The following is a 26,145-nucleotide window of genomic DNA, read 5'->3' on the forward strand; positions in this document are numbered from 1 at the left end:
CAGGCATGTAATGTTAAGTATTTGTTTCTTGTTCTAATTATGCAGACTTATACTTATTTCCATGTTTTTCTCATGTCTCTGTTGGATGCTGCAATTGAAATTCTGTGCAATCTATAAAATAAATAATGATATCTATAGTAACAGTTTAATAAAATAAATGTGATTTTTTTTTTTTTTTTTTTTTTACCATGGTATCTAAAGAGGCATTGAGAATCATGGAAATTCACTGGTCATGGTATCAACTACTGAATTTTTGGTAGCTGGTATTTCTGGTTAAAATAAATAAATAAATAAATAAATAACAGAACTAGATGTGCCCTGGAAGCAATTTGTACAGTAGGCCAATCTCATGTCATGTCGTCTCTACAGCCCCTCCGACCTGCTGTACAGTAAATAACAGAACAGACCTTCTTCTGCATCTTTTTTTTCCTGTAGTGACCCTAAGAATCACCTGTCTTTTCCAATACAACACAGCCAGCTTGTTAATAGATTTGGCAAAGCTGCTTGTGTATGCATGGGTTGTCTCTCTCTCTCTCTCTCTCTCTCTCTCTCTCTCTCTCTCTCTCTCTCTCTCTCTCTCTCCCTCCCTCTCTCTCTCTGTGTGTGTGTGTGTGTGTGTGTGTGTGTGTGAGGGTGAGTGAGAGAGAGAGATCTGGGACTCCTGGGTTGGACGATGACTCATCCACCCACACACTCACACACGTGTACGCACACACACACTCATCATCGTCATCACTCATAACCATGTTAACAGAACTCACTGATGCTAATTGTTCCCCATCAGTGTATCAGAGGGTCTGTCAATGCACCAGACCAGACCAGGGATTGCTTATTGATCTCATTACCCACCTAACAACCCACGTCATTGAAGGTGTATTCTTATGCTCACTCAACTCATTTTTCTGCCATTTCACCTCCATGAATTATTCAGTGTTTGTCAAGAAAACAAAGCCATGAAGTCCGAGGCCATTACACATCCACATGAACTCACTTTATTTGATTAAACTCTTCAAGTTTCAATTCTAGTGGAGATCCCAAGGTTTCCAAAGATCTCAAACATGTCTTGCTGAATTATGGGGAAATGTCTATAAAATGACGCACAAGACATCTAAATATTTTCTATTTGATGTGATGGTGCTGATGTAAGACAACGGCATCTTGGGTTTGAATATTTCACTCAGTATGAGCGTGGCGTAGCTTCAATGAAGCATTGCCATCAACAAATACAGAATATGAATATGACATTAATGCAGCAAATTATGATGTATTGTTGTACTGTAACAGAATTTAAATCTGCTTAAACTGAAAGGATAAAACTATCAAAATTGCTTGCAAATTTTGGCTTTCATTGCTGAATACCCCTCTGTTCCTCAGTAGGCTTGAGAATGCTTTTTATATTTATTCATCATGGCAGCCCTATTGAGAATCTAAGAAGCACTGACATGGGTGAGGCCGCAGTTATAGTGTTTTCAAGATTAAAAAAATTCACTTTAACTGTATATTTAACTGTATATTTCCTCTCTTTCTGTTGAGGCTCCACTGAGCTGAGAGGAGTCATTTTTTAGCATCTGGTGCAAGGGGTTACAGTTGGGATGACGTAATTGGATGAGAGAGGGACAGACAGGGAGATTAAAAATAGTAATAATTCAAAAACCTCATGAATAATGTTGTCCAGTGAATTTTGAGTGTTACTCTATATTTGACCGGTGTAAGGCCAAATTCCTGATATTCCCTGCAGTGACAGTAAGCTGAGGAAGACTTGTTTACAGCAGGTATAAATAAATAACAACAGGCTTGGGAGCTGGGGGAAAGACAACTTTCAAAAGCTTTGCTTACAGCGTGCATGTATGTACTGTACACAGGTTAAAGTGAAAAGGGCAAGTTTATCTTAACAAAAATTCATTGTGATTTTTATTTATTTACTTATTTTATCTCTAAGCTTTCGCAGTACCCTGTGAATAGACTCTGCTGAGGGCAGTCACCTGCATAGCCTCAGGCAAGAGTGTGTGTGTGTGTGTGTATGCGCCTCACATGGTTGTTGCATGACTGAGCCTTTGCATGCGCTGTCATATGAACACATGTATGTGTCTATCAGCAAACTCATGTTTGTGCATCTCACCCTCACCTTCACCCCTTCATGAGTAGAGTGTGTACTCTTGTACTGGTGTGTCTTCAAGTGTCATGGAGGCACATGTCATGTCTCATTCCAACGATTTATCAGCCTTTGGAATTACGAACTAATGATAAGTGATGGGAAATAGTACCTTAGGGAGGAGATGACATCAGCACATAATTAAATTTCTGTAGGAAAGATCAGAAACTGGACCTGTTTTATCAGGTAACCCTCATTTAAAACCAACTGTTTAAATTAAATTAAATGGATGAATGAAACGAATGAACGTTTCAAGTTGTGGACTGACACAACTGTCATTTTCAGGCAAAGTCACATAACTGACCAAATGACACTTAATGACAACAGTCAAAAATATTTGAATGTTACGTCAGTCTTATGAACACAACTTCACTCCATGTGTTATCAATCAATGAATCGAAGAATTTTGTTTATCATACAAATGCAAGATAATCCTGGATAATCCTGAATAGCCAGAAATAACACAATGGTAATTCTGATAGTAAAACTAATAACTAATTGGCATGCATCCTGGTCTCTGCACCATCTATCTCCTTACTTTAGTAGCCCAGCGCCATTATGAGTCACAGTCTTGTGGATTTATACAAGCATATCTTGACTCACACACACACACACACACACACAAACACACACACACACACACACACACAATTTCCTCTGAGTCTTCGTCCTCACTAGCCCTCTCCCTCCCTCCAATGCTCCGTGGTTAAGTGGAGTGCTTTTCCCACGTATTGTTGGACTCATGTTAGGCTCCTGACTCCTGCTGTTCACTCTCTACTCCTATTACTGTCGGAGAGGGCTGCGCTGCCTTCGTCACAACTCCCACAATCCTCCTCTCTCTGTCAGCTGTGTGCCCTTGCTGATTGACACTGACGCTGCTGGGTGTAAGCATTTCAGGGCCTCATGGGAACATCGTAAGCGCCCAGACACTGCTCTTCCATTTGGAGCTGCATGCATGATGAGCTGCATCCCGTTTGGTGTCTGTTCCTCTCAAACTCTTCTGGTGCTCACTGCTCTTTCTGTCTTTCCCATCCAAAACCTCCTGATGATACATTACCAAGAAAATAATAATAATAATAATGTCAATGATAGATGATAATATCTCAGATTAAAGGGGAAAAAATGCAACTTGTGTTGTCAACTAAGTTTGTGAAATGAGTAAATTGGCACACAGATATTTGTGGTTTAATCATCAACTGAATATGGATTTTGAGGTGGATGCTGCATATCTAATCTTAGAGAAACAAAGTTTAATAACTATAAACATACACTACCAGTCAAAATTTTGGACACACCTTCTCATTCAATGTTTTTTCTTTATTTTTACGACTTTCTATATTGTCGATACATACTGAAGACATCAAATATATGAAGATATCTGGAATTATGTAGCAAAGAAAAAAATGTTAAATAACTCTAAATATGTTTTATATTTTAGATTCATCAAAGTAGCCACCCTTTGCTTTGTTGACAGCACTGCAAACCCTTGGCCTTCTCTCAGTGAGCTTCACGATGTAGTCACCTGAAATGGTTTTCACTTCACAGGTGTGCCTTGTCAGGGTACATTTGTCGAATTTCTTGCTTTATCAATGGGGTTGGGACCATCAGTTGTGTTGTGCAGAAGTCAGGTTGATACACAGCTGACAGCCCTATTTAACAACTGTTAGAATTCATATTATGGCAAGAACCAATCAGCTATATATCATGGTGTGGATTGAAAAAAGTGTGTGGCCATGGTGAAGAGTTGTTTAACAGATGGGACTCTGGTCTGCTCTGCTCTGCACTCTGCCTTCTCTACTGACACACACAAGCTGCTGGCCCATCCCCCAATGCACATACCCCTTAAAAGGAGTGACAGGTCATGTGAAGCACACACTAGGACATGCTAAGGGCGCCATCTGCTGGAGGGGCGCCGCTAGTGGCTAGAGGGGCACCAGCAGCAAATGTACTACCAGTGGGTTTTTGTTGGCGTCGTGTGTGTGTGTGTGTGTGTGTGTGTGTGTGTGTGTGTGTGTGTGCGCGCGTGTGCGTGTGTGTGAGTGTGATTGAGTGACTGGCACCGTGAATGGACCGTCCCCGACGGGCACGAGGGGGATGCGGGGCACGGTTGCGAGGGCCCGTCCAACGCTGCTTGCAGCTTTAATTCAAAATTGAAGGCACACTGAACCAGCATGGCTAGTTGGACCATCATTAGTTGGACCATCATTTATTTTTCAACAGTACAGTGACCCCAAACACACCTCCAGGCTGTATAAGGGCTATTTGACCAAGAAGGAGAGTGATGGAGTGCTGCGCCAGATGACCTGGCTTCCACGGTCACCTGACCTAAACCCAATTGAGATGGTTTGGGGTGAGCTGGACCGCAGAGTGAAAGCAAAAGGGCCAACAAGTGCTCAGCATCTCTGGGAACTCCTTCAAGACTGTTGGAAAACTATTTCAGGTGACTACCTCTTGAAGCTCATCGAGCGAATGCCAAGAGTGTGCAAAGCAGTAATCAAAGGTATTTTGAATAATCTAAAATATAAAACATGTTTTGAGTTATATCACACTTTTTTGTTTACTACATGATTCCATATGTGTTCATTCATAGTTTTGATGCCTTCAGTGAGAATCTACAATGTAAGTAGTCATGAAAATAAAGAAAAAACATTAAATGAGAAAGTGTGTCCAAACTTTTGACTGGTAGTGTATGTCTGAAAACAATAAAGTCAAGAATTACAGTAAAAAAGCAGGAGGAAAGGGGAGAGTGATGGGACAGACGGACTGTCCATGTGACTCAAGGCTGCAGAGAGTTGGCTCAGCTCTATATCAGAGCTGAGGAGTTAAATATTGAAGATTTTCTAATGTGTTGTATACTGGTCTGTTGCCCTTTAACTGTGTGTTTTTACCTATTAACCACAGGCTCAGTTAGGATCAATAACTGTGTGATAGGCCTGTTGTTTTTAAATGTTCTTTACTTTTAGTATTATGCTTTTAATCTTTTAGGTTGCCATGTAACACCAAGCAAAGGGTCTACCGATGCAAACAAGCCTTTTTCCCCAATTTGATACATTTCCATTTAGATAAGGAACATTCATTAATGTACACTGTCTTTTATAAATAAATACATTTGAATTTGAAATGAGACAGCACTACAGGAGCAAACAGCACATAATCTTTGTCTGACTGATTGGTTGTGTCTGAATCAGAATCACTTCACTAACCTCCAGTTGTTTACACTTTGTTATACGAAAATGTGAAACAACAATAAAACAGTAGAATAGTGCAGCAAGTATCTATTAAGTTAGTAAAATAATATTTCCCTTTGAATGTTTAGAATGATTAAATTGACTGATACTGATTGTCATGTTTTCTATCCAGTGCAGATAAGAGACAGATTTAGCTCTCTCTCTCTCTCTCTCTCTCTCTCTCTCTCTCTCTCTCTCTCTCATTCACTCACTCAAACACACACACACACTGATTTTTTTTATGTTTTTGTCTGCTGCAAGTTTCAGTGAAACCAAAAAACATGAAATGATAAAATATTGTTTAATTAATCTATAACTAATATCACACAGGACGTTACAGTGCTGGTCAATAAACACAAATATGTTGAATAAGTATAGTAAATAAAATACTGCAGTAAAATGATAATAAAAAATTATAAAATCTGTAAAATGTATACTGCAATTACACTACAATTATTACCATAACCTTAATCGTGGGGTTTCTCTGGTGTGTGTGTATGTGTGTGTGTGTGTGTGTGTAGCTAACATTTTGTAAACACTGGTCTGAGAGACCATCTGCAAAAAGAAAGGAGTAGAATAGGAGCCTGGGAGGAAAACAAATCCATAGAAAGAAAGCAGCTCTTCTGAGTAACTCTGGCTTCAGGCTCAACTATAGACACTGAGTGCGTTTCACACCAGAACAACTTCATCCAATAAGGACTTCCTCATTGAATTCCTCGTTGAATGAGACTTGACGGAGGGAGGCACAGAGACAGGCAGAAAGACAAAAAGAGAGATGTTGCGGAAAACAAGATGAATGGAAGAACACACTGACATTAGTACAAGCTGTATGAAGCTGAAGGAAACCAAATAGGCCATAAATATGTGTACATGTGTGTGCATGTGGGGCTGTAGGTCTGTGTGTGTGTGTGTGTGTGTGTGTGTGTGTGTGTGTGTGTGTGTGTGTGCGCGTCATCCTATGTCCCATACTGACAGCACAGCCCGCTCCACAGATGAGCACTGAGCACTCACTTCACAAAGGTTTACCACAGCCCAGAGAACACCATTTTTATGGCATTACAATCAAATTTGATCTTTGATTTGAAACATCTGTAGGTAAAACTCACTGTCATTATCCTGTGTCATTATTTTTAAATACTTTGCATTGACCTGAAAAAATTCTTTGATCGATCCAGCCTCCCGTCCCACTCCTGACACATGTTGGAGACATCGGATTATGGATGCACCGCTATAAATAGCCTGCAGCACAATCCATAGCACACTGCATTGTAAAAATGAAAGCCCCAGTGTATGATCTACTGGTTTTTAATATTCATATTGCAGGGTGGTGCAGATTTTTAATGAACATAAGCTATAAGCGCTGTACATCTTCAGATTCACACAAGAGTGCCCTGAACAGAGTGCAGCTCTCCGTCAGGCGTGTTGCCTTGCCTTGTGTGCAAATCTGGACGGGGACAATTCCAAAAATCCTGAACCCTATTTCTCCCTACCACTGAAAATACAGAGGAACTGTCTTAATTGGGGTGTAAAACAGGTTTTTCACGGGTTTTCAGTCACCACAGCCACAAGAGGTCCTTGATCATACAGTCATAACTGTGCACACAAAAAAAATATAGGCTGATAGACGCAGTAGTATGCAATATTAGCTGCAGACAGATACACACATGGATGCATACACACAACCAAATGCAAGAGTGGAAGATTATATGCATGTTCTGTTTTTATAAATCAGACTTCTGGTACTAACAAAGTGCAAAGAAGCAAAACGTGAATGTGAATTTGATTAATGGGTTCATGATGTGACAGATGTGTTATTGTTGGACACTGTCACAAAAATTAGACAAGTTAAGTTACGAGTGTGTTTCACTGCTATAAACAGTTGGACTCATGCACCCAGCTATATGAACAGACGCGCGTAAGGATGGTGGCTCACCAAGTTTGGCATTATGGCCAGCTAAATAACTGTGTACTTATTTAGCTGATGTTGTAGTTGTTTGAGGAGATTTATTGTGTATTTTCTTTAGACCATCTGCTCTGATCAGATCAGGGCAGACACAATGTAAAGCTCTGAACATAACCAGTGCACACAGGACTTACAACTGATGATGAAACGTGGACAGAAAAATAAACATGTGATGCTTTATTGATCCCTGAAGAGAAATCCTCTTTTTTTCTTGCCTCTCTCTCCACAGTGAGGGCAGGGAGCAGGGCCCCAGGCCTTACCTGAATCTGGTAAGGATTGAGTGTCTAGTTGAACTGGTTTTTGTATGCAAGTCGTCCGGTTAATTCTAATCATTTTGTCCCAAACAGAGAGCAGTGTGTCTTTGGTTGCTTTCACACCTAAAAGTCCATGCATTGTGCCTTTTTTCTTTTTGTATGGTTGGTTTTCACACAACTCGCACGCAAGGAGAAAAGGTTGTGTTCATACTACAAGCAATAATCCTAAAGCATTACCTCCGCCATTGGAGTTGGATGTGGGTGTGGCTTTACATAAAAATGCATGTAACTTTTGAATGGATGCATGCAACATCATAAAACTTTGTGAAAGGTTGGCCATGGGGCAAGGAAGCACAGATTAGCTTTTCACACTGTTTAGCTAAGGGGGGGTGTGTGGTGGTGGGCAAGATAAACTTTTGGTGAATATCCAACATGTGGAACTGGCATAGCTTGACAACTGCATAGTGCTGATGGACGTATGCACTCTACTCAGTATTTTTCTATAGTTGAACTTGCTTTAATCTTCATGGGAGTCATTATCCTTTTGTCTTTGCATTAATTAGTAATTAGCTGAACATGAGAGACTGACACGACTCTGATTGGTGAGTGTATGTGTGTGTAGTGAGGATCCTACTGGTCTATTGTGCATTCTTAAGAAGGCATGCTGCTATCAGAGCCCAGTGCCTGTGTAGAAGGCTGGTGGTAATGAGTGAATAACTGCATTACAAGGAGCAATGAAGATGATATTCCTGCTGTTACCGCTTCTTTGCTTATATTACTTTTGATTAAATTAGCTGTAACTTCTTTTTATGTACTCTAATACCTTGGCAATAGTCAATGAACTGCTCCAGAGTTAGTTTGGGACCAATCCAAGATCATCAGCCTCAAATATTTGGTGCACATCACGGTTCCATTAGGGCGCTCTGACCGGACAAAAAGATCCGCACCACGGGTGTTAACATGTTTCACTTTCAATTCAACCGCACTAAAAATGGCAGGTCTTCTCTTATCAAATTATTATAACCACTATCTAACAATAACATGTCAAACAAATTCCATGTAATGATTTTACCCTTAGCGGCTTTGATTTGCGAGGCATGTCATCTTACAAGATTGTTTCCGTTTTAGCGAATGCATCCTGATTGATGCATTCATGTGTTTAATATAAAGGATAATCTTGAGAATGTATTGATGCCTGTAGTGGAGGTCAGAGGTCACCTGGTAGGAATTCAGGGTTCAGCTACCTCAGCAGGGTGGATGCTTGCCAACATGGCTGCTTGAACCTGCTCCTCCAGTTGAGGAAGGGGCCTCTCTGCCTACCATGCCACCCCGCTGCCTGTAATTCCTACATCTAACACAGACCTTAGCCATGTGGCAGAATTGGGGTGGAGAAGCGTCTGGCTTCAGCTGGGATGGGCTGGGATGTTGTGGATTCAGAGAGGGCACATCAGGGCTAAAGTCATGCAAGCACACAAACAAACACACACACACACACACACACACACACACACACACACACACGTACACAAGCATACACATAAATCAGCAGCATCTTACATAACACAGTGAGTGATGGCAGCTGAGGACACTATATTACTGCCTTTGGCATTTGTCCTATGAAAGTTGGACTGAGAGGAAATCGGGTGAGTAGGAGAGCAAATAGAGAGGACAGCGAGGCGGGCAAGGAAGACACGCTTGAGTCCAGTCACTTCCATGTCTTCTCAGTTTAGTCAAAATGTTTTTATAAGATTTCAGAATCCTATTTATCATAAACCTCTTTTCATTTCACAACAGCAATTGTCTTCATACTATATAGCAACAGTCAAGTAATAATGTAGGCTTATCTGATTGGTTTGCTCTTACTTGACTCACTCTTAGTTGCGTATCTCGTGTATCTATAAAGAACGTGAGTGGCAGCTCAAAATTAGGTCTGAGGATCTTGGGATTTGTGTGAATCCTGACCCTCTTGTGCAGCTGCCCCTGGGGAGCTTAAGATAAAAGATAAGAATTCGCATTAAATCACAAACCTTAGTTAACTGTATAGACAGACTGCCAGTTGCTGGTGAGAAACACACACACACACACATACATACATGCACACATTTGTTTTGTTCCCAGGGTCTTATATTGCCAGTCAGCACAGCGAACACCTTTTAGGTACTCAATAACCACAGTCATCCAGAGCAATCACAGGCATGCATACACACATGTAGAGCTGAAACGATTACTCGAAATAATCGAGTACCTCAATTCTTTTTTTGCCTCGGGTAATTTTTCCTGCCTCGAAGAATCGCTTAATAAATAAATAAATAAATAAAAATATAAATCCGCGGTGTTTCGCACACACTATTTTTAATGTGGCACAACCGCGCGTTAGTTTTTCTCCTCCTGCGCTGCTGTGTGTTGATGCCGAGGTGTGTGTGTGTGTGTGTGTGTGTGACTGAGGAGCACACACCCACCGGCGCTGTCTGAAGCGAAGCGCGGTGAGAACAAAGTTAAAACAGCAGCGCACTGACATAGATTGTGTAAAAAAGTGAAGAGTCACCACTCCGCTATATTTTCATTAGCTAACAGCAGCACACTGGCTTAGCTTGTCTATTCAGAGAAGAGGTATCACTTCGGCTTATTTTTCAATCTATGTTATCACATGCATACTACTGCTCATTCATTGGTAGCTGAATTGTTAGGTCTGTTTGATAAGCAATTTAAATTTTTAAAATAAGAATAATTTAATATATTGTTAATTTTTTTTAAAAAAAAAAGCCAACATGATGCAGGTCAAAGACTAAAAAAAGACTATTGACTAAAACTAGACTAAAATATTTTGTAATTTAGTCGACTAAAACTAGACTAAAATACTTTGGATTTTCTTCGACTAAAACTAGACTAAAATGCCAAGACTTTTCGTCGACTAAAATGTGACTAAACAAAAAAGAATACAAGTTGACTAAATATGACTAAAACTAATAAGGGCATTTGACACAAGACTAAGACTAAAACTGTCCTTTAATGTAATACATTTGTAATGTTATAATACCGTACATATATATATATATATATATATATATATACACAATTGCTCTTTATCTTGGCAAAAACACATTTTATCCGATTACTCGATTACTCGACAGAGTTTTTGGTCAAATACTCGATTACTAAAATATTCGATAGCTGCAGCTCTACACACATGTACACACTCAGTTGTAAAATCAGTGTTCAGTCTCTGCATTATGTGTGTGTGCGCATTTCTTTGTGTGGGGTGCTGATGCACACCTAGGGCTCTAGTTTCGCAGACCGGGTGAGGCGGGGGCGCAGCGCAGGTGAGCTTCGCCAACTGGGTGTGGCCAGGGGGATTTAACAAGTTTGGCAGCCATGTGCGCTGGCGCAAGTACTCCGCCGTTCCTCCTACCGGCGGAAGAGAGGAGAGAAGGCGTAGAGTGGGTTTGACACAGCCGATTCACTTTAAACCAATCAAATGAGCCTCTGTCCTCGCCTTTAAAATGCGCTGTGCGAAGGCGTAGTGAATGTTTACACAATTGACATGGAGGTCTACTGCTGCAGGCGGAGCGGAGCCGGTGTAGTGGAAGTTTGGCTGACCAGCGCGCACACGTCACCAAAACCTCACAGGCAGGTTTCTGGAATGTCAGGCACATGAACAATGTAATAAATACCGACAAAAATCAATGCTACTATCTCAATCAGCACTTAAATTTATCTCCATATCAACTGTCCTGTCACAACTGATGTCAGATCAAAGGAGATTGGCAGGAGATTGTGCTGATTGTGAGGTTTTGGTGATGTGCGCCAGTCAGCCAAACTTCCACTACACCGGCTCCGCTCCGCCTTGCGCTGAAAGTAGACGTGGTTTCAGATGGCGAGCTTTGAGCGCACCTCGGTGAAGCCTTTCGGCACGAAACTGTCACTACGCCAAGCTGAATCTGTCAGCATCTCCCCCTGCTGTGCCGCCACTCCCATCTCAGCACACCTCAGTCTGCCAAAATACCAAACTGAGCGCGCCTCGGGCTGCGCTGCTTGAAACCAGCTCTGTGGAGGGATCTGCACCACCCTGAGCTGTGCCGGGAAACTAGAGCCCCCGGGGTTCAGATACAGCATCACCCTCCAACCCCTCCCCTGTGTCTCACATCCCTTCCTCACATTTCTGCACCAAATTAAGACAAAATATGTATCAGATTACAAACACAAGTCAATTTACTATCAAATACCAAGCACTACGCAGCTTTCCTCTTCACATGTCCAAGAAAGAACGACAGGAACAGGGGAAAACACCGGCTTGACACCATTGTCATTAAAATAACTTCACATTAACCCAATAAACCATTAATGCGAGTACAATTTGCAGCTACTGGTGTCATGTTACTGTAACAAAAATTAAAAGCTACCCACTAATAATGTAATAACTTTTGTAATGTAATAATAATGGTATTGTTGGCTTTTGTTATACTTACAGTTTGGGGGAAAAATGAAATTACCTAACTGACAATGTGATAACAGTTAACATTCAATACAAAACTGTCACTTTTGTTGATAGCTATGATTTTAGATCTGAAAAAATCTGCAATGATGTACAGAAAGAGGTCTTTGATTATCTTCGTGAACAACCAATTGTGCTTTAGCATTTACTCAAGTATTTAAAAAGACTGTGTAAAGTAAGTATGTATTATTAATTAAAATATGCAGAAATCCAAGTCAAGCCTCTAAGTCAAAGGGAGTGATGCAGGTTTCATTACGGTTCACAACAATGGACACTCGCATTTAATCAAGGGGATCATGGGAGTTTGGTAATTGTGTCTACATGTGTTTAATGGATTTAGAAAAGATCTGTGGCCATGTTCCCTGAGGTTCCTGTGAGAGATCCAGTTGCTACACACCTGGAGAGAGAGTGGTATTTACATTTTTGGCATCAGTGCAGGTGAAAGGTGTGTGACATGTCTTCTCCCCTCTCCTGTTTATGGTAATGATGAACAGCTGAGGTTTGAGGAGTGTGCACTTTGATGCCTTCAGACTGGCACCTCTGCATTTAAAAAATTATGTAACTTTTTAGGATTGATGTTGCTGCTGAGTTTGACTGCAGTTGTTTACTTCACAGGGACTCTGAGGCAGACTGAGTGGCAGTACAAGGCCAAAGACAATTCCACATGCGACGAGCACGGTGACAAAACAAACACGCCTTCTATGAGACATAGCTTCTTAGTTAATAACAAAATGTGAGGGGCTGTATTGAATTTTGAATGATATTGCTGTGCATTGAGTTCATTTTTTACATTACATTAACAGAATTGTATGATATCATTACTGTTATTATGTTAATGATTTATTACATTAGCAATTGTAAGAGGGCCTCTGTGCCTGGTAGCCCATTATAATGCAATGCAATCTCTTTCCTCTGCACTCATAATGAATAAATACATAAACAGATTTGTGCAACTTTAAAGACATGTCCTTGAACAGTTAGGTAATACAAAATCAAAATTTCAAAATTATAATTAAAGAGATGACAAGCAAGCATGAGCACCTTGCTGTGCTAAATGTCTGCAGGTAAGGTAGAAAGGTTCAAAATGTGAAAACTGTAACAATTTTAAGAAAACAGAAAACACCTGATGCAACACTGCGACAAAAAATGCTCCAAATTAACAAGTCATTTCATTTCATTCCTTATAAACAAGTGAAAAAAAATCTAGTGTAAGGGTCTTTTTCAGGGAACAAATATACAAATGCAGAATAAGGCAGATCAGCCCACTAGTATGAGGAATTTGTTTTCATAATTAAGCTGTAAATACTCAATATGAGATCATTTTTGTCTATTTTAATAATTCCTATGAAATTATGTGGGTTTTTTTTTTTTTTGCATTGAGTGCACTAAAGGTTTGTAAACTGACTGCAATGGTTTCTCTCTTAAAAAAGGGCCAAATTTCATTAAAAAAAAAAAAACCCTTCCAAGCCAATTATTTTTAAACATTGGAAGCTAAGTAGCACTGTGCCCTCTTATCTAACATTTCACGGTCCACCTCTCTATCATTACAATAACTTCAGACCCAATTTCAAAGGACGAGGTACACCAGCCTTTCTTTCTCTCTACTGAAAGAGTTTCAGCTCTCAGTGACGCTCTCTCAAAAACACAGAACCAGAGTCCGTCAAGGTGCAGCTTTAGCCCCGTCTAGTTGAGACCACAAGTGAACCTATTGACTCAACACATAGACAACCTCTGGCCATTAGCTGCCTGTTGTACGTCACCAGTGTGTGTCTGCAGCATGTGTGAGTGTGTGTGTCAGAGAGTGTGTATGTGTGCAGTATGAAGGATAATGGCAGGGAAAAACACTCCCAGATGCATGTGATGCAATTATGCCCTGTATTATCTGATTGGCTAATCTACAGGCAGGCTGGAGGCGTCCAAGACAAACACGCTGTCAGCAGACTGTTGACCAAGTACAAACCACGAGGAAGCACACACAAACATACACACACCTGTATGCAAGCATGTGCGCACCCGTGTGTAGATATAAATATAGTAAACACCAAGCAGAAAGACGGTGGTAAAAGTATCAACTATTGGTATTTATAAAAGGCACACAAAAATGAGTTTGTGTGTGTGCTGTAGATGTATTTTGTGTGTGTGCATGTGTGTGTGTGAGAGAGAGAAACAGACAAAGAGAGAGAGAGAGAGAAGGAGAGAGAGAGAGAGATTTCCTGGAAGTTGTGCAGTATGAACGAGGTAACAGAAGTGCTCCTTGTACTTGGATGTTTGTGACCGAGGCGAGCTCATACTCCTCTGTTAGGGCCGCCGTCAAGCTGCCACCTCATCACTGTACCTGTTCCCTCCAAATTAATGCGCTTCAACACAAAATCTCTTGCTGCTGTGTGTGCTGCGAGTTAGGAAGCTAGCTACATGCACAGAAATAAGTCAGTTCAGTAAGTTAGCTCACTGGCGACACCTAGTGTCAAAAGGCTTGAGGTTGTTATTCGCAGACAACCTTGCTGTGGATTGTTGCTCAAACAGCAGCTTGGTTTGCTGGTTAAAGGAATACACCAGCGTTTTGAGAAAAAAAAATTTTTCCAGCTTAAACAAGATGTTCAACACCAGTTTCACCTGCTGAAAGCCAAGTTTATAAGTAGTTATTAGCCTGGCTCACGTCTGGCTAACAACTCCCATACACTTCAACTCTTTATGCTAAGCTACGATGAAATGCTACCAACAGGAACGAACCACTGGACGTTCAGAGGTGAAAATGCTATGAATTGGTCCAGTGAGATGGGAGCACTGAAGGGTAGTGATAAGGTTATGCTGAATGCCTACCTTTAGTCTAAACCAAGGTAGTTCAGTGCCAAATCGCGTGAATTGAGCACCTGAATCCAGTCCTCCTTTTATTCGCATATTGCATCAAATCGGGATGTGACATCACACTGAGGTAGCTGCCGAGCCAGTAACCATACCAGGCTGACAGTGCAGCAGGTATGCCAACCTTAGGAGCATGCTACGCACTAAAAATAGCAAAATGTCCAACAGATGCTACACAAAACAAATGCAGCGGCGGTACCATCTATTCCCATCGCACAGCCGACAAAGAACAAGGCTCGTTGCTGTTCAGGATAAAAACTGGTTTTCCAGGAGCGCCCTGTTGTGTAGCGCCAGGTAGTGGGACTCTGCCAGAAGACACTGTTTTTCTTGTGTGTAAATTTGCAGGTCAGAGCTCAACAAATGTCAACTCTGACCTTTGCATACACACGTGGTCGATGCATAATTAGTCCAGCGCTGACTGCAATTGATTTTGCCATTCACATGTTGTTTCAACTGATGTGTATGGGGAATACCATACATTTCCATATAGGTTTAGTCAGCACACCAGCAGACTCAAGTGTTATTTGGCAGCTCCCAGTATGGCTGGAGGTGTGAGACACGTAACTGCGAATAAAGGGCACAACTGTAAAGTAACAAGTGTAAAAATAAATGCCACCCTAATCTGCATAAGTACAGGTCAAAATATAAAATCCTGTGAAATTTACTATCCTAAACCCTACGTGCTCCTGGAGCAGAGCTCCTGGCTGGCCGTGCACTCTGCCCACTGTGTCTCAGAGGACCAGGGGATGAGGATAAACCCCTAATTATAGTATGCTGTGCGAATTGGGCCTGGCACTCTCTTGATTTTCTGTAGAACTGTTTTGACATTTCGTAGCTTAAACTGGCAAGCGGTGGTGAAAAATAAAGCAGCCACACAGTCACAGCATAAGTGTTTATAATCCCCTCCTGCTGGCCTTGCATTACATGGATGGGAGTATTTACTGTAGTGAGAGTGAGGCAGAGTGAGAAGGGCAGACAGACAGATGTATGGACAGACCTAGATTCTGCTCCTAGATGCTGCCCCCTGCCCAGGCCAATCCCCCGCCCCCCCACCTCCATCTGCCCCAGCATATTTTGGAGCTAAAACACACCATTGAGCAGAGTAACAAGGCAATCCTTGTCCAAGGCCACCAAACCTCATCTGGACAGCCAGCAGGGAAGCCGTGTGGGTGTGTGTGTGTGTGTGTGTGTATGTGTGTGTGTGTGTGTGTGTGTGTGTGTGTGTACGCACGTGTATACAGTAGTGGCCAGGCCAGGTTAAAATAATTTGCTGCTGCCTTTTAGTGGCAAGTTATGGAGGCTACTGCTCTCTCTCTCTCACACACACACGTTTGCTCTCTATCTTCTCTCACATGGCATGCAGCCACATTCACATAATGTGGAGACAAACACACACATACACACAGACAATCTTTGTCACACAAACCATATGTGAACAGGATAAACTTGCCTTGACAGGGTGTGTGTGTGTGTGTGTGTGTGTGTGTGTGTGTGTGTGTGTGTGTGTGTGTGTTTGAAAGAGAGACCGGTGTTGTGTTTAGACGACACTGAAGAAGCTGAACAGAGGGACCTGATAGTTGTTCTTTTACCGTCAACACTTATGAAGCACTTGGCAGCAAACTTCCTCTCACTCCCCCTCTCTTCCTCACCCGTCCCAGCAAATCTTTCAACACTCGCTATCTTTGCACTCATCTCCCTCTTTTCTCTCCCCTCTGCTCCCTTGCTCTCACACAGACACACACACACACAAATTTGTGGTTCATTTGCCTGCTACGGTTTGATACAGCTTGTGCTAATGTCTCTGCCCCCTTTTCTTTCATTCAACCCCCTGTTCATCTTTCCTCCTCTGTCTCACTGTCTTTCCTCTCTCTCTATCGCTCTCTCTTTCTCTTTCCACCTCTCCGTGTTTTGCCCGATGTTTCTGTTCTGAATGAAGCGATCCATTCAGGGGAGCTGCAGCTGCTGACTCCCCTCTCTAACTTTTTGACTCTCTTTCTCCCTATCTCACTCTTTACTTTCACCACCGCTCACTCTCTCGCCTCTCTCTCTCCCCTTCTGCTCTATAGGATCTTGTGCTGGTGCTTTTGGCCTTTGATTGAATCAGTATTCATCAGTCTTTGATGAATAATCTGGAATCCACATTTTGTAAAGTCATGAAAATGAACTGAGCTTCCAGAAATTATGGCAATAAATCAAAAATGGGGCTACAAGTTTTTACAGTGTAGGCTATTTGACCTTCTAAAACTGATTTATAGAAATTTTGGATGGAGACATCTTGTTTTCACAGTGCTGTACTGTTCAGCAAATCGTTGAGAGCTTTCTAATGCATCCTAAGGAATAGGATCGTTGTTTTTCACCAGCTCACTTGCAATATAAATATTTGATCAGCTTTGTTGTGGGCACGTTGTTTTGCTCAGGACACTATGAGAATGGACAAGTTTAGCTGCAAGGCTTAGTTGTATATGTGTGAAGGCAATAACTCACACGTTACTGTGCTGTATATTTTCTCCCTTCAAATGTTACTCTCTGTTAATAAAGAAAAGTGTACTAATAAATTCATGAATGTTATATGTAAGGCTTTATAAGTGTAAGTGCACACTCAAGTTTCATGATACAAAAGCAAGAGATCCAAGATGCATTTTATCAAAAATATGAAACAGAATGTCCTCTTGTAATCTACTTTCACCACTGTTTCTACCCACCACCACACTGCATCAGAGTCAAGCTGCAAAACTGAAATATATTAAACCCAGCAGTTTAATAGATCCAGCTTAAACCACAACAATTATATTGAGTTTTGGCAGCTATTATTTAGAATTTCATGTCACTGTTTATTTCTGATAGTCAACTGCACAGGCTACATATCAATACCTTGCAGGACGACTAACTTTCTCACTCCTTGGCAATACTGGCTAGTTTTACAGTTCATGATAGAAAAGGAAGCATAGATTCATGCTAACTTAAAACCAAAAAAAGGTGAAAAAAGCAGTGGAACTGGTGCCACTGTTAAGGTCTCACAACAGCAGGTTATGAGACTGCAGTTTACACCAGATGCTGCTCTCTCTCCTGGTGTTAATGATAAACCTGCAGGTCATGGTGAACTGATTGAGACTAATTATCATACAAACAAGTAAGTGCTGTGTACATTATGAGTCACAACAAAATGTCTGAGGTCTGTCTGACCTTTATTTTTTCGTCCTGTATTTTGATCAGTTCTCAGTCGTACAGCCACGGATTGAGCCTTCTTGGTAATGTCAGGAGGGTAACCCTAGATTTGCAAAACTCTCTCGCCCATGCACACTTGATTCAGCACAGTAGCACTCTGGCCCAACCTTAACCCTAACACAACCCACACCCGCGAGAGTTCAGACCTAGACCTAGAAAAAATAAAGAAAATCCAGAAACATGAAGAACATTTGTGTGAAAAGGTGAAACATCATCTAATTTCAATTAGTCACTAAGTACATTGTCTTGCAGTGTTTTTATTTGCGACAAATCTCTTCACAAGATGAGTCTGAAAAAAGTTGTAAATAGCTGGAAAATATGCCCTGCACAGACTTCCCTGAAGTAGGAAGGATGATGACAGTACCTCAAAGCTATTGATTAGATGAAATAACAGTGAAAATACAATATTCTCTTGGCAGCACCTGGATCGAGTGAGACATCAAACCTTTGCCTCACAGATGCCACACGAAGTCTAACAGCTCTTGCAGCCGGGGCGGGCTGTGTGTCTCCCTGGAAATGTGCGTCAGTGGAAGAACGTGGGCCTTCCCTCAAATAGATTTCTGAGCACACATTGCTCCTTCAATATCTGTCAGAAACTCTGCCTCTGTCCTTCTCTCTGACACAGATACATGACGAGATGATGAACACGTTATGCAACGTGGCGTAGCCTGATTCAAGGTCTGACCTCCATTTTTAAAGCGCCAACGACAACTAAGTTTTTCTTTTATGTGACAAGGCTACACTGTCTAGTAGGTTGCTCCGGTGCCAGTTTAACCAGTAGCTGTGTAATGAACCAGTGTCACTGTACACTAATGAGACAGAAAACTGCAGTATAATATTTCAAATCAGATACAACACTTGAATATTCGGTTACTTTTTTAAACATCCTATTTATGTCTGTTGTTATCCTGTTTGTAGCCAGTGTTTCGATTGAATGTGACCCAAAAACCACTGGCAAAGCCACACCCCCTCTCCAAAAAAATCCCCATTCCACAGAGACCCTTGATAAAAGACAAACAACTTCTGTCACTGCAGCGCAACACACACTCTCTGCATCCAGAAAGATCCCAATAGATTATACTTTATTTCAAAATCCTCTGTAATCAAAAATGGATATCAAATATTCAACATATTAATATGAACCTCTATGCACATTAATATTACAATGCCATATGTTCTACATGGGATTACAGTAACAAAACAAGAAAATGACCATATTCAACTAAAAAAAAAAACATGGAGGGGAGAATGCTATTTTCTGGCTTCCAGTTCAGCAGTTGAGTGCCTGTCTTGCCTCTGGCTTGGCAGGCTGCACCAGCCTGCTTCATAAATAGTGCACAACCAACGCTTGATGAAAACCCCCTGCTTCTCTCAGGTACAACTGCACTCTGGAGGGCTTCATTATCTACAGTATGGATAAAATGAATAAACTGTATCTACAACCTGTGTGTGACTGTGGACTGTGTGAGAGAGAGAGACTGATGGAGACGGAGGCAGAGAGAGAGAGAGAAAGAGGAGGGAAAAAGGGAAGAGGGAGGGCAGTAGAGAAAAGGAGAGTGTTTTTCACTCATTGACTGATTTGCTGATTTGCTGACTGATTCATTGAGACAAACTGTGTTATGGAAAACAGCCCAGTGGATAACACAGTCATAAAAATAGAAAAATGACTGGTTCTATAATAGTCCTCGACTGACTAGACCAAACAAATAAAGCATGTCTGATGTTTGTGAGTGCGTTCATGTGTGTGTGTGTGTGTCTGTGTGTGTGTATGTGTGTGTGTGTACGCAAACATACACCATTTAAGCTCTGCAATTCCCAATCTAAAGCAGAAGTACGCAAGGTTTCAAGATCCACCATGTGTTTCCAATATTCAGAGTAATTACGGTATTTTAATGTTTTTTGTGATAAATGCCTTTTTTTAAAATGCCTTTTTCTTGAAAAATAATGAATTTGTAGCTGTAAGACAGCAGCACTGAAGACTTCTGTAATCCTGCTGGTCCCATCGGTGGATCTGTCATTGCTGCGCAGCTGTGTTTTGTTCAAACCCACAGAACTTTATTTTAAATTCTCATGGAGATCCCAAGGGCTCCAAAGATACCTCCTCATAAATTATAAGAAAATGTCTATACAATGAAATGCAAGACATCTAAATGTTTCCTATTTGATGTTATGGTGCAGTCATAAAACAACGGCTTCCTGGGTTTGTTTATTTACTAAAAATAAGCATCGTAGCTTCAATGAAGCGTTGCAACCAGCAGATACAGAATATGAAACACTGTCATTCTAAATGGGAAAAACCCTTTAAGCTACTTAAGGGGGGTGTTTAATTGAAAACAAGGGTTCAAAAGGTTAAGCAGAATAACCTGACATGGGATCATATAAAACATCATTAAGTGTCAAAGTTGACTTCTATGCATGTTTCAACAACAAGAGAGTGTAATAAGGTGGGCATTGCTTTATTTTTGGTGGAGTATGAGCTAAAATGACTGAGAACTACTGTCTAATGGCTTTTAGAAAACAGGTCTATGTGGCAGTCACCTATAGTCGGTGCATTAAATCTATGATCCAGGCACTCTATCATTTGGTAACATTCATGGGTACAGAACGTTATGCAAAACATCTTATCAAATTACAAGCAAAGTGATGCTTTTATTTGCAGTCCATTTGCCTGTCTCCCTCTCCCTCTGTGCCCTGCCTAGATCTCCAGGTCTCTTTCAAGGGACAAACAAAACACACAGCAGAGCCAGGCCAGTGCAGGATACACTGTCCACAGCATCTGGTCAGCTGGGAGTTCTTTAGAGTTTCAAACCCATGAAACTAAGTGATATGGGGCAGCGAGGGGAGGAGGTTTGTCCAATTTGTCAACACTCCTGTCACCTTGTTCCAGAGACCACAGGGTGGAATGGGTAATGGTGCTGTTCTAATAGTACAGATAGTCCACTAAGTCAGGGTTCCCTAGATACCGATTAGCAATGAACAATCAAGCAGCACAGAAAGGAGGACGGCTGATGAAGGATCAGTTTGAACTTCCAGGTGGGTGAATGACATGGTGAGGTGGGACTGAGTGTGTGATTCTAGATCAGGTACTCTACTCCTGAGAGGCTTATGTGCTGCGCTCTAATAGTACCATGGATGGCCCACAATCACTTACACAGACACTGACCGCGTGCCATCTCGGCTAAATTGCACTTTCCATGGAAACAGTAATTTGAGGCTTCTTCGGAAAAAGCCAAATATATGGGGATTGGGATACAGGACCACAGTGACACACAATAATGGCGCTACCAGTGATTTGCTTAACAACTTTAAATTGGTTTCACATCACCTTGAATCCCAAAATGATTAGAGTGACTCTAATGCAGGGAGCAGTTATGCAGTCAAGGCCATGCAATACTTAGGCAGGTACACACAGGAAACTCAAGTCTAACTATGAGCAAACAGGGTGAATCATCATCCTAATTACCAATACTGAAGAAAGTGGGGTCAAAATATATCTTTCAGGAGTACAATCACCTTGTCAGTTGGTGCTGCACCACATATAGCTACAAAGAAGGAGAGAAGTAATGAATAAATTTATCACTGTAATCACTTCATTCTCTACCATGTTTCCTTGCCATCTTTTGTTTAAGTCTATGACGGACATCAGGGAAAACTGCCAAGGGAGGAATTAGGCAATTTGAACAATACGCATTATGACACTTCTGTAACTAAGAGCACAATAAGAATACCAGGAATGAGTGTACGAGCTCAGTAGCATGTTTCACCACTCAGAATGACAGAGATTGTTATATATGGATCTCCTTTTCTTTCTCCTTTGTGGCAACATTGGCAGCTCCTTTTTTCATTCCCTCTGTCTGCATCCCTTGGTTTTTATCTTCGTCTGTCACTAGAGGGCATGAGCACAATGGGAGGCAGAGACTACAAAGGAGCTAACTTAAGGGAAGGGGACGTTCATGGATATGAAAGGATGATGAGTGACAGACATGAGTTGTTTCATCAAGATGTAAACATCCCTCCCTTAAATAACAACTTATCCAATCTGCCCATGACATGATTTCTGCCTCCAGTGCCAGCTGGAGCAGAGTGAGTGAGTGAGTGAGTGAGTGAGTGAGTGAGTGAGTGAGTGAGTGAGTGAGTGAATGAGTGAGTGAATGAGTTAGAGCGTGACACTCCTGCTATTGTATGTTCTGGGACTAATCTTGTGCGAACAGCAGCAATACAGACAATCAATCAAGCCTCCATCAATGATAAACATGAAAGATAAACGAAACCTATAATAGCACATGCTGAGTCTCCGCTGATTATACAATGATAATCCAATATTTAAAGCTCAAAACAAATGTTTGATTTGGATATAAGTCTAATCCTGCATGAGAGGGTAAGTATACAAAGTGTGGTATTGTTAATCCTGCAGACTCAACAAACAAAGCACTAGAAATTATAACAGATATATAAGACAGTAAGTAGGGTAAGTCAATAAAATAATTGTTTCTGCAGGAACAGAGAGCTGCTTCCATCCATAACCTGGAGCTCTGGTGGTCTGAGCCATTTAATTGAAAAATTCAATAATATTTTCTAAAGAACTAGGACAAACCTGTCAGCATTTTTGAACAAATGCAATTGCTTCCCCTAAACCACAAAGATTCACAGTTCTGACCTCTGATGTTATGGTAATGCACTGTGAGTACCTTCATTGATTGGCATCATTTGATTAGAGACAGCCTCTGTGGATTGTTTTTAGAAACTACATTTCTCCACTCTGATCCATTAAAACAATCACACTGCATACGGTAACTCGTATTTCCATAATGGAGTTGTACACTGCTCAGGGGATGCTCAAACACATTCCCTTGGTCTCTGATTTTGAGGGACAAAAATGACTGTCTAATAATACAAGCAAAACTATTCTACGCCAAGAATGACTTACTTAAAAGCTTAAATTCAGCTCTACTCTCCCAGTGACACCAGACATATGTATCTGAGTCCACACTGACCAATAAGCACTACTATCTCCATGATGGCTCAGCTCATTAAGTCAGACCAGCAGCCAGCATTGTATTGTAAATGAGATGCAGAGCATATCTAAATAATTTCTTGGGTATTTTGAGTGTAGTCACCGACATCAGGCCAATTCATCCAAAAAATGGATGCTAGGGTCACATTATGCACATGTCCCCCTCAGCACTATACTGTCATCTTTATTTACCCATGTACTACACTGATGTTTCCCAAAAAGGGGTCCATCGACCTCCAGGCATCTTTGAGGGAGGTCCAGGGCCCCCCACCAACATGGAGAATAGTTCAATTTCACATGTATTTAATTAACTAGTGTGTAATGTTGCAAGGTTAAAATGAATATACAGTATTCAGATCAGAGGTTTCGTTACCCTCTGTTGTCTTATCTCTACTGACACTCAATACAAAATCAAACTTAAAACTCAAGTCTGACTTGATGAGATTCCTTAGGACACAAATGATATCAAATCCCTAGTCCAGTGCCTTATCTGTTTCTGGATCACTTTTGGAATCCTGCACTACACCACTAGCCAGCACCCAGCAAAGCAGAAGCATACACCAAGTTGTTTCATGTGTGGAAGTGACATCACAAGCATGTACACACACAGACACACACACACACACACACACACACACACACACACACACACACACACACACACACACCTTCATGCAGTCTTACATACGCTACATGTCCACCTCCACACACAGACACAACAGAGACATCACAGACAGACAAAACTACAGTCTCGCACCAAATGCACTGGGAAGTCAACAGTGGCTCTGCCTGGCTTGCTCACTGCCCCGTCCCGTACATTTGCTTATCAACAATCATGCACAATGACGGCATGACCAAGGTGAACATGATGTTTGCAGTGTGCGGAAGATGTTGCCTTGCAAAACACCCTGTTGTCGACAAAATCATGATAAACGCCTTGAAATATTGAAAGTTAAACAGCAGAACTGTGACATGTTAAGTGGAGAGGCGCGACTATTATTATTATTAGTGATAGTATTATCATCCCGGGTGGCCTGTTACAAGACACTTGGGTTAAACTCACACATGCCATGCCCATCACTAACACAGCGCGTAACACAGGGCGCTATCAGTCTGCTCTAATTGGCAGGCAATAAACAAAACAATAGCAGAAAACATTAAAACGTGGATAAGTTTAAAGCTGGGCGTCTCTGACCTGGTCCCGCGGAATGCAAGGCAGCGAAGTCCTGCGGTGGGACTTGCAGTTGCTCTGAGTATGAGCCATCATTTCCGAGGCCGCTATGGAGCTGGACCTCCGTCTCCTCTTGAAGACCGGGATGTCCTCCTCCTTCGCCCCGGTCACAGAGCCACAGCACCCCGTCCCGCTGGTCCCTGAGGCCGGCAGGAGCCGGTCAGCATACCGCGCAAGCAAAACCCCCAGCAGCCCCAGCAGGTAGGCCAGGTAGGGTCTCCAGCTGGCCCGGACTCTGCTCAGAGAGACGAGGGAGACGGCCCTGATGATGCTGATAAAGACTAGTATGGACACTCCCTGTCCCAGCCGGACGACCAGCAGAGCCCCGCTGGCCAGGCAGCCGAGGACAACCAGGGTGGCGGGGAGCGACAGCAGCTGCTCCTCGGTGCCGCGCAGGAGGGACTGCGCCGCGGCTTCGCCCAAGTGACACACCGCTAGCAGGAAAACCGCGGTACGGATGAGTACCCCGCAGCGAATCAGATACAGCCCGACCCAGAAGAAGGCACATATAAGTGTAAAAACAGGAGAGACGAGGTACAGCACAGTCAAAAGCAGCTCCACAGCGCAGCTCGCCGCAAAATGAAAACGAGAGCCGGACCCGCTGCTATTTTCGTTGCTGCTGCCTGCATCCCAGTCGACCAATATGAGCAGCAGAGCGAGAATAACGGAGACGGAGGCCACGCAGACCGCAGACGACACTCCTTGGTAAGTCCATGTCACGGCGAGTCTCAGCCACGACTGGCTCCCTGCGTCCTGGTACAGCGGCGTGACACATGTCTTCACGTAGCCGTTGCGCTCCAACGCCGCCCGGGGATATTTTTCATGAGCGCTCCTTGATGACCCTCTGTCGCTGTCTGCCTCCAAGGCCATCGCTATCAGTCAAGCGGAATGCTGCTGTGGCCGTCCGGGAAAAATAATGTATTTAATCCCTCTGTGAATGTCTCAGTCTACATGTTTCATTTCACGTCTAATGCCCGTGATAACGCATGATGCTGTCTGTGCGCGCTGCTAGGAGACACCAAAATATTGTTGGAGAGTTTGTGCCCCCAAAACAAAAGTTTAGCAAATATGGAAAGGCTCAAATCAAAAACAAAATCAAGGGGTTAACCCCAACTTTTATGTTTTGTTTGGTTTAAAACTTGTCCATTACCTCTCATTTACCCGAGTATTCAGATGTCCCTGGTGATCAACCAGTGAACCAAAAAGCAACTCCTGGCGTTTCACACTTTCAGGCTACTGCCGCTACTCTCACTCTCTCTCTCTTTCTCTCTCTCTCTCTCTCTCTCTCTCTCTCTCTCTCTCTCTCTCTCTCTCTCTCTCTCTCTCTCTCTCCCATCTCCTTCTTCTTCCTCTCTCTCTCCTCCCACTATACACTATCCCTTTTTTGTGCTGCTCCGGTAATTTCTCCGTCACGTTTCAGCTCTTCCCACTGTTTCTGTTCACTCTGCAGGCTGCAGGCTGCTCTGGATGTGACTCAGTGCTGAGTGGATGGATGCCATGTTTACATGAAGATTTCCTGGCTTTTGCTCTGAACATTGCTGCCCCTTACGAAGATTGACTGGGATCCAGCAATTTTTATCCTATACAAATATCACGGAAACTCCAAGACCCTATATGGGAATATTTACAGAGGTGCCAAAAAGCTTGAAACAACACCATCAGTGCTCGAATGTCAGTATAGAAATATTACCGTTGAGGAGCATTGCAGTGCTCCTTGCCTCACTG

General features: G+C 42.1%; 1 protein-coding gene across 1 annotated transcript in view; it reads right to left on the reverse strand.

Moving 5' to 3' along the window:
* LOC115370181 (cGMP-inhibited 3',5'-cyclic phosphodiesterase A-like) overlaps window positions 1–25,507 on the reverse strand; it is a 71,286-nt gene extending 45,779 nt beyond the window's left edge. Inside the window, exon 1 of the mRNA XM_030067083.1 lies at window positions 24,385–25,507. Within this exon, the coding sequence (XP_029922943.1) occupies window positions 24,385–25,290 (906 nt within the window). The 5' untranslated portion in view covers window positions 25,291–25,507. The remainder of the gene's footprint in view (window positions 1–24,384) is intronic.
* Window positions 25,508–26,145: the final 638 nt, after the last annotated feature.

This window comes from Myripristis murdjan, chromosome 13, assembly GCF_902150065.1.
Source record: "Myripristis murdjan chromosome 13, fMyrMur1.1, whole genome shotgun sequence".
Lineage (NCBI taxonomy): Eukaryota > Metazoa > Chordata > Actinopteri > Holocentriformes > Holocentridae > Myripristis > Myripristis murdjan.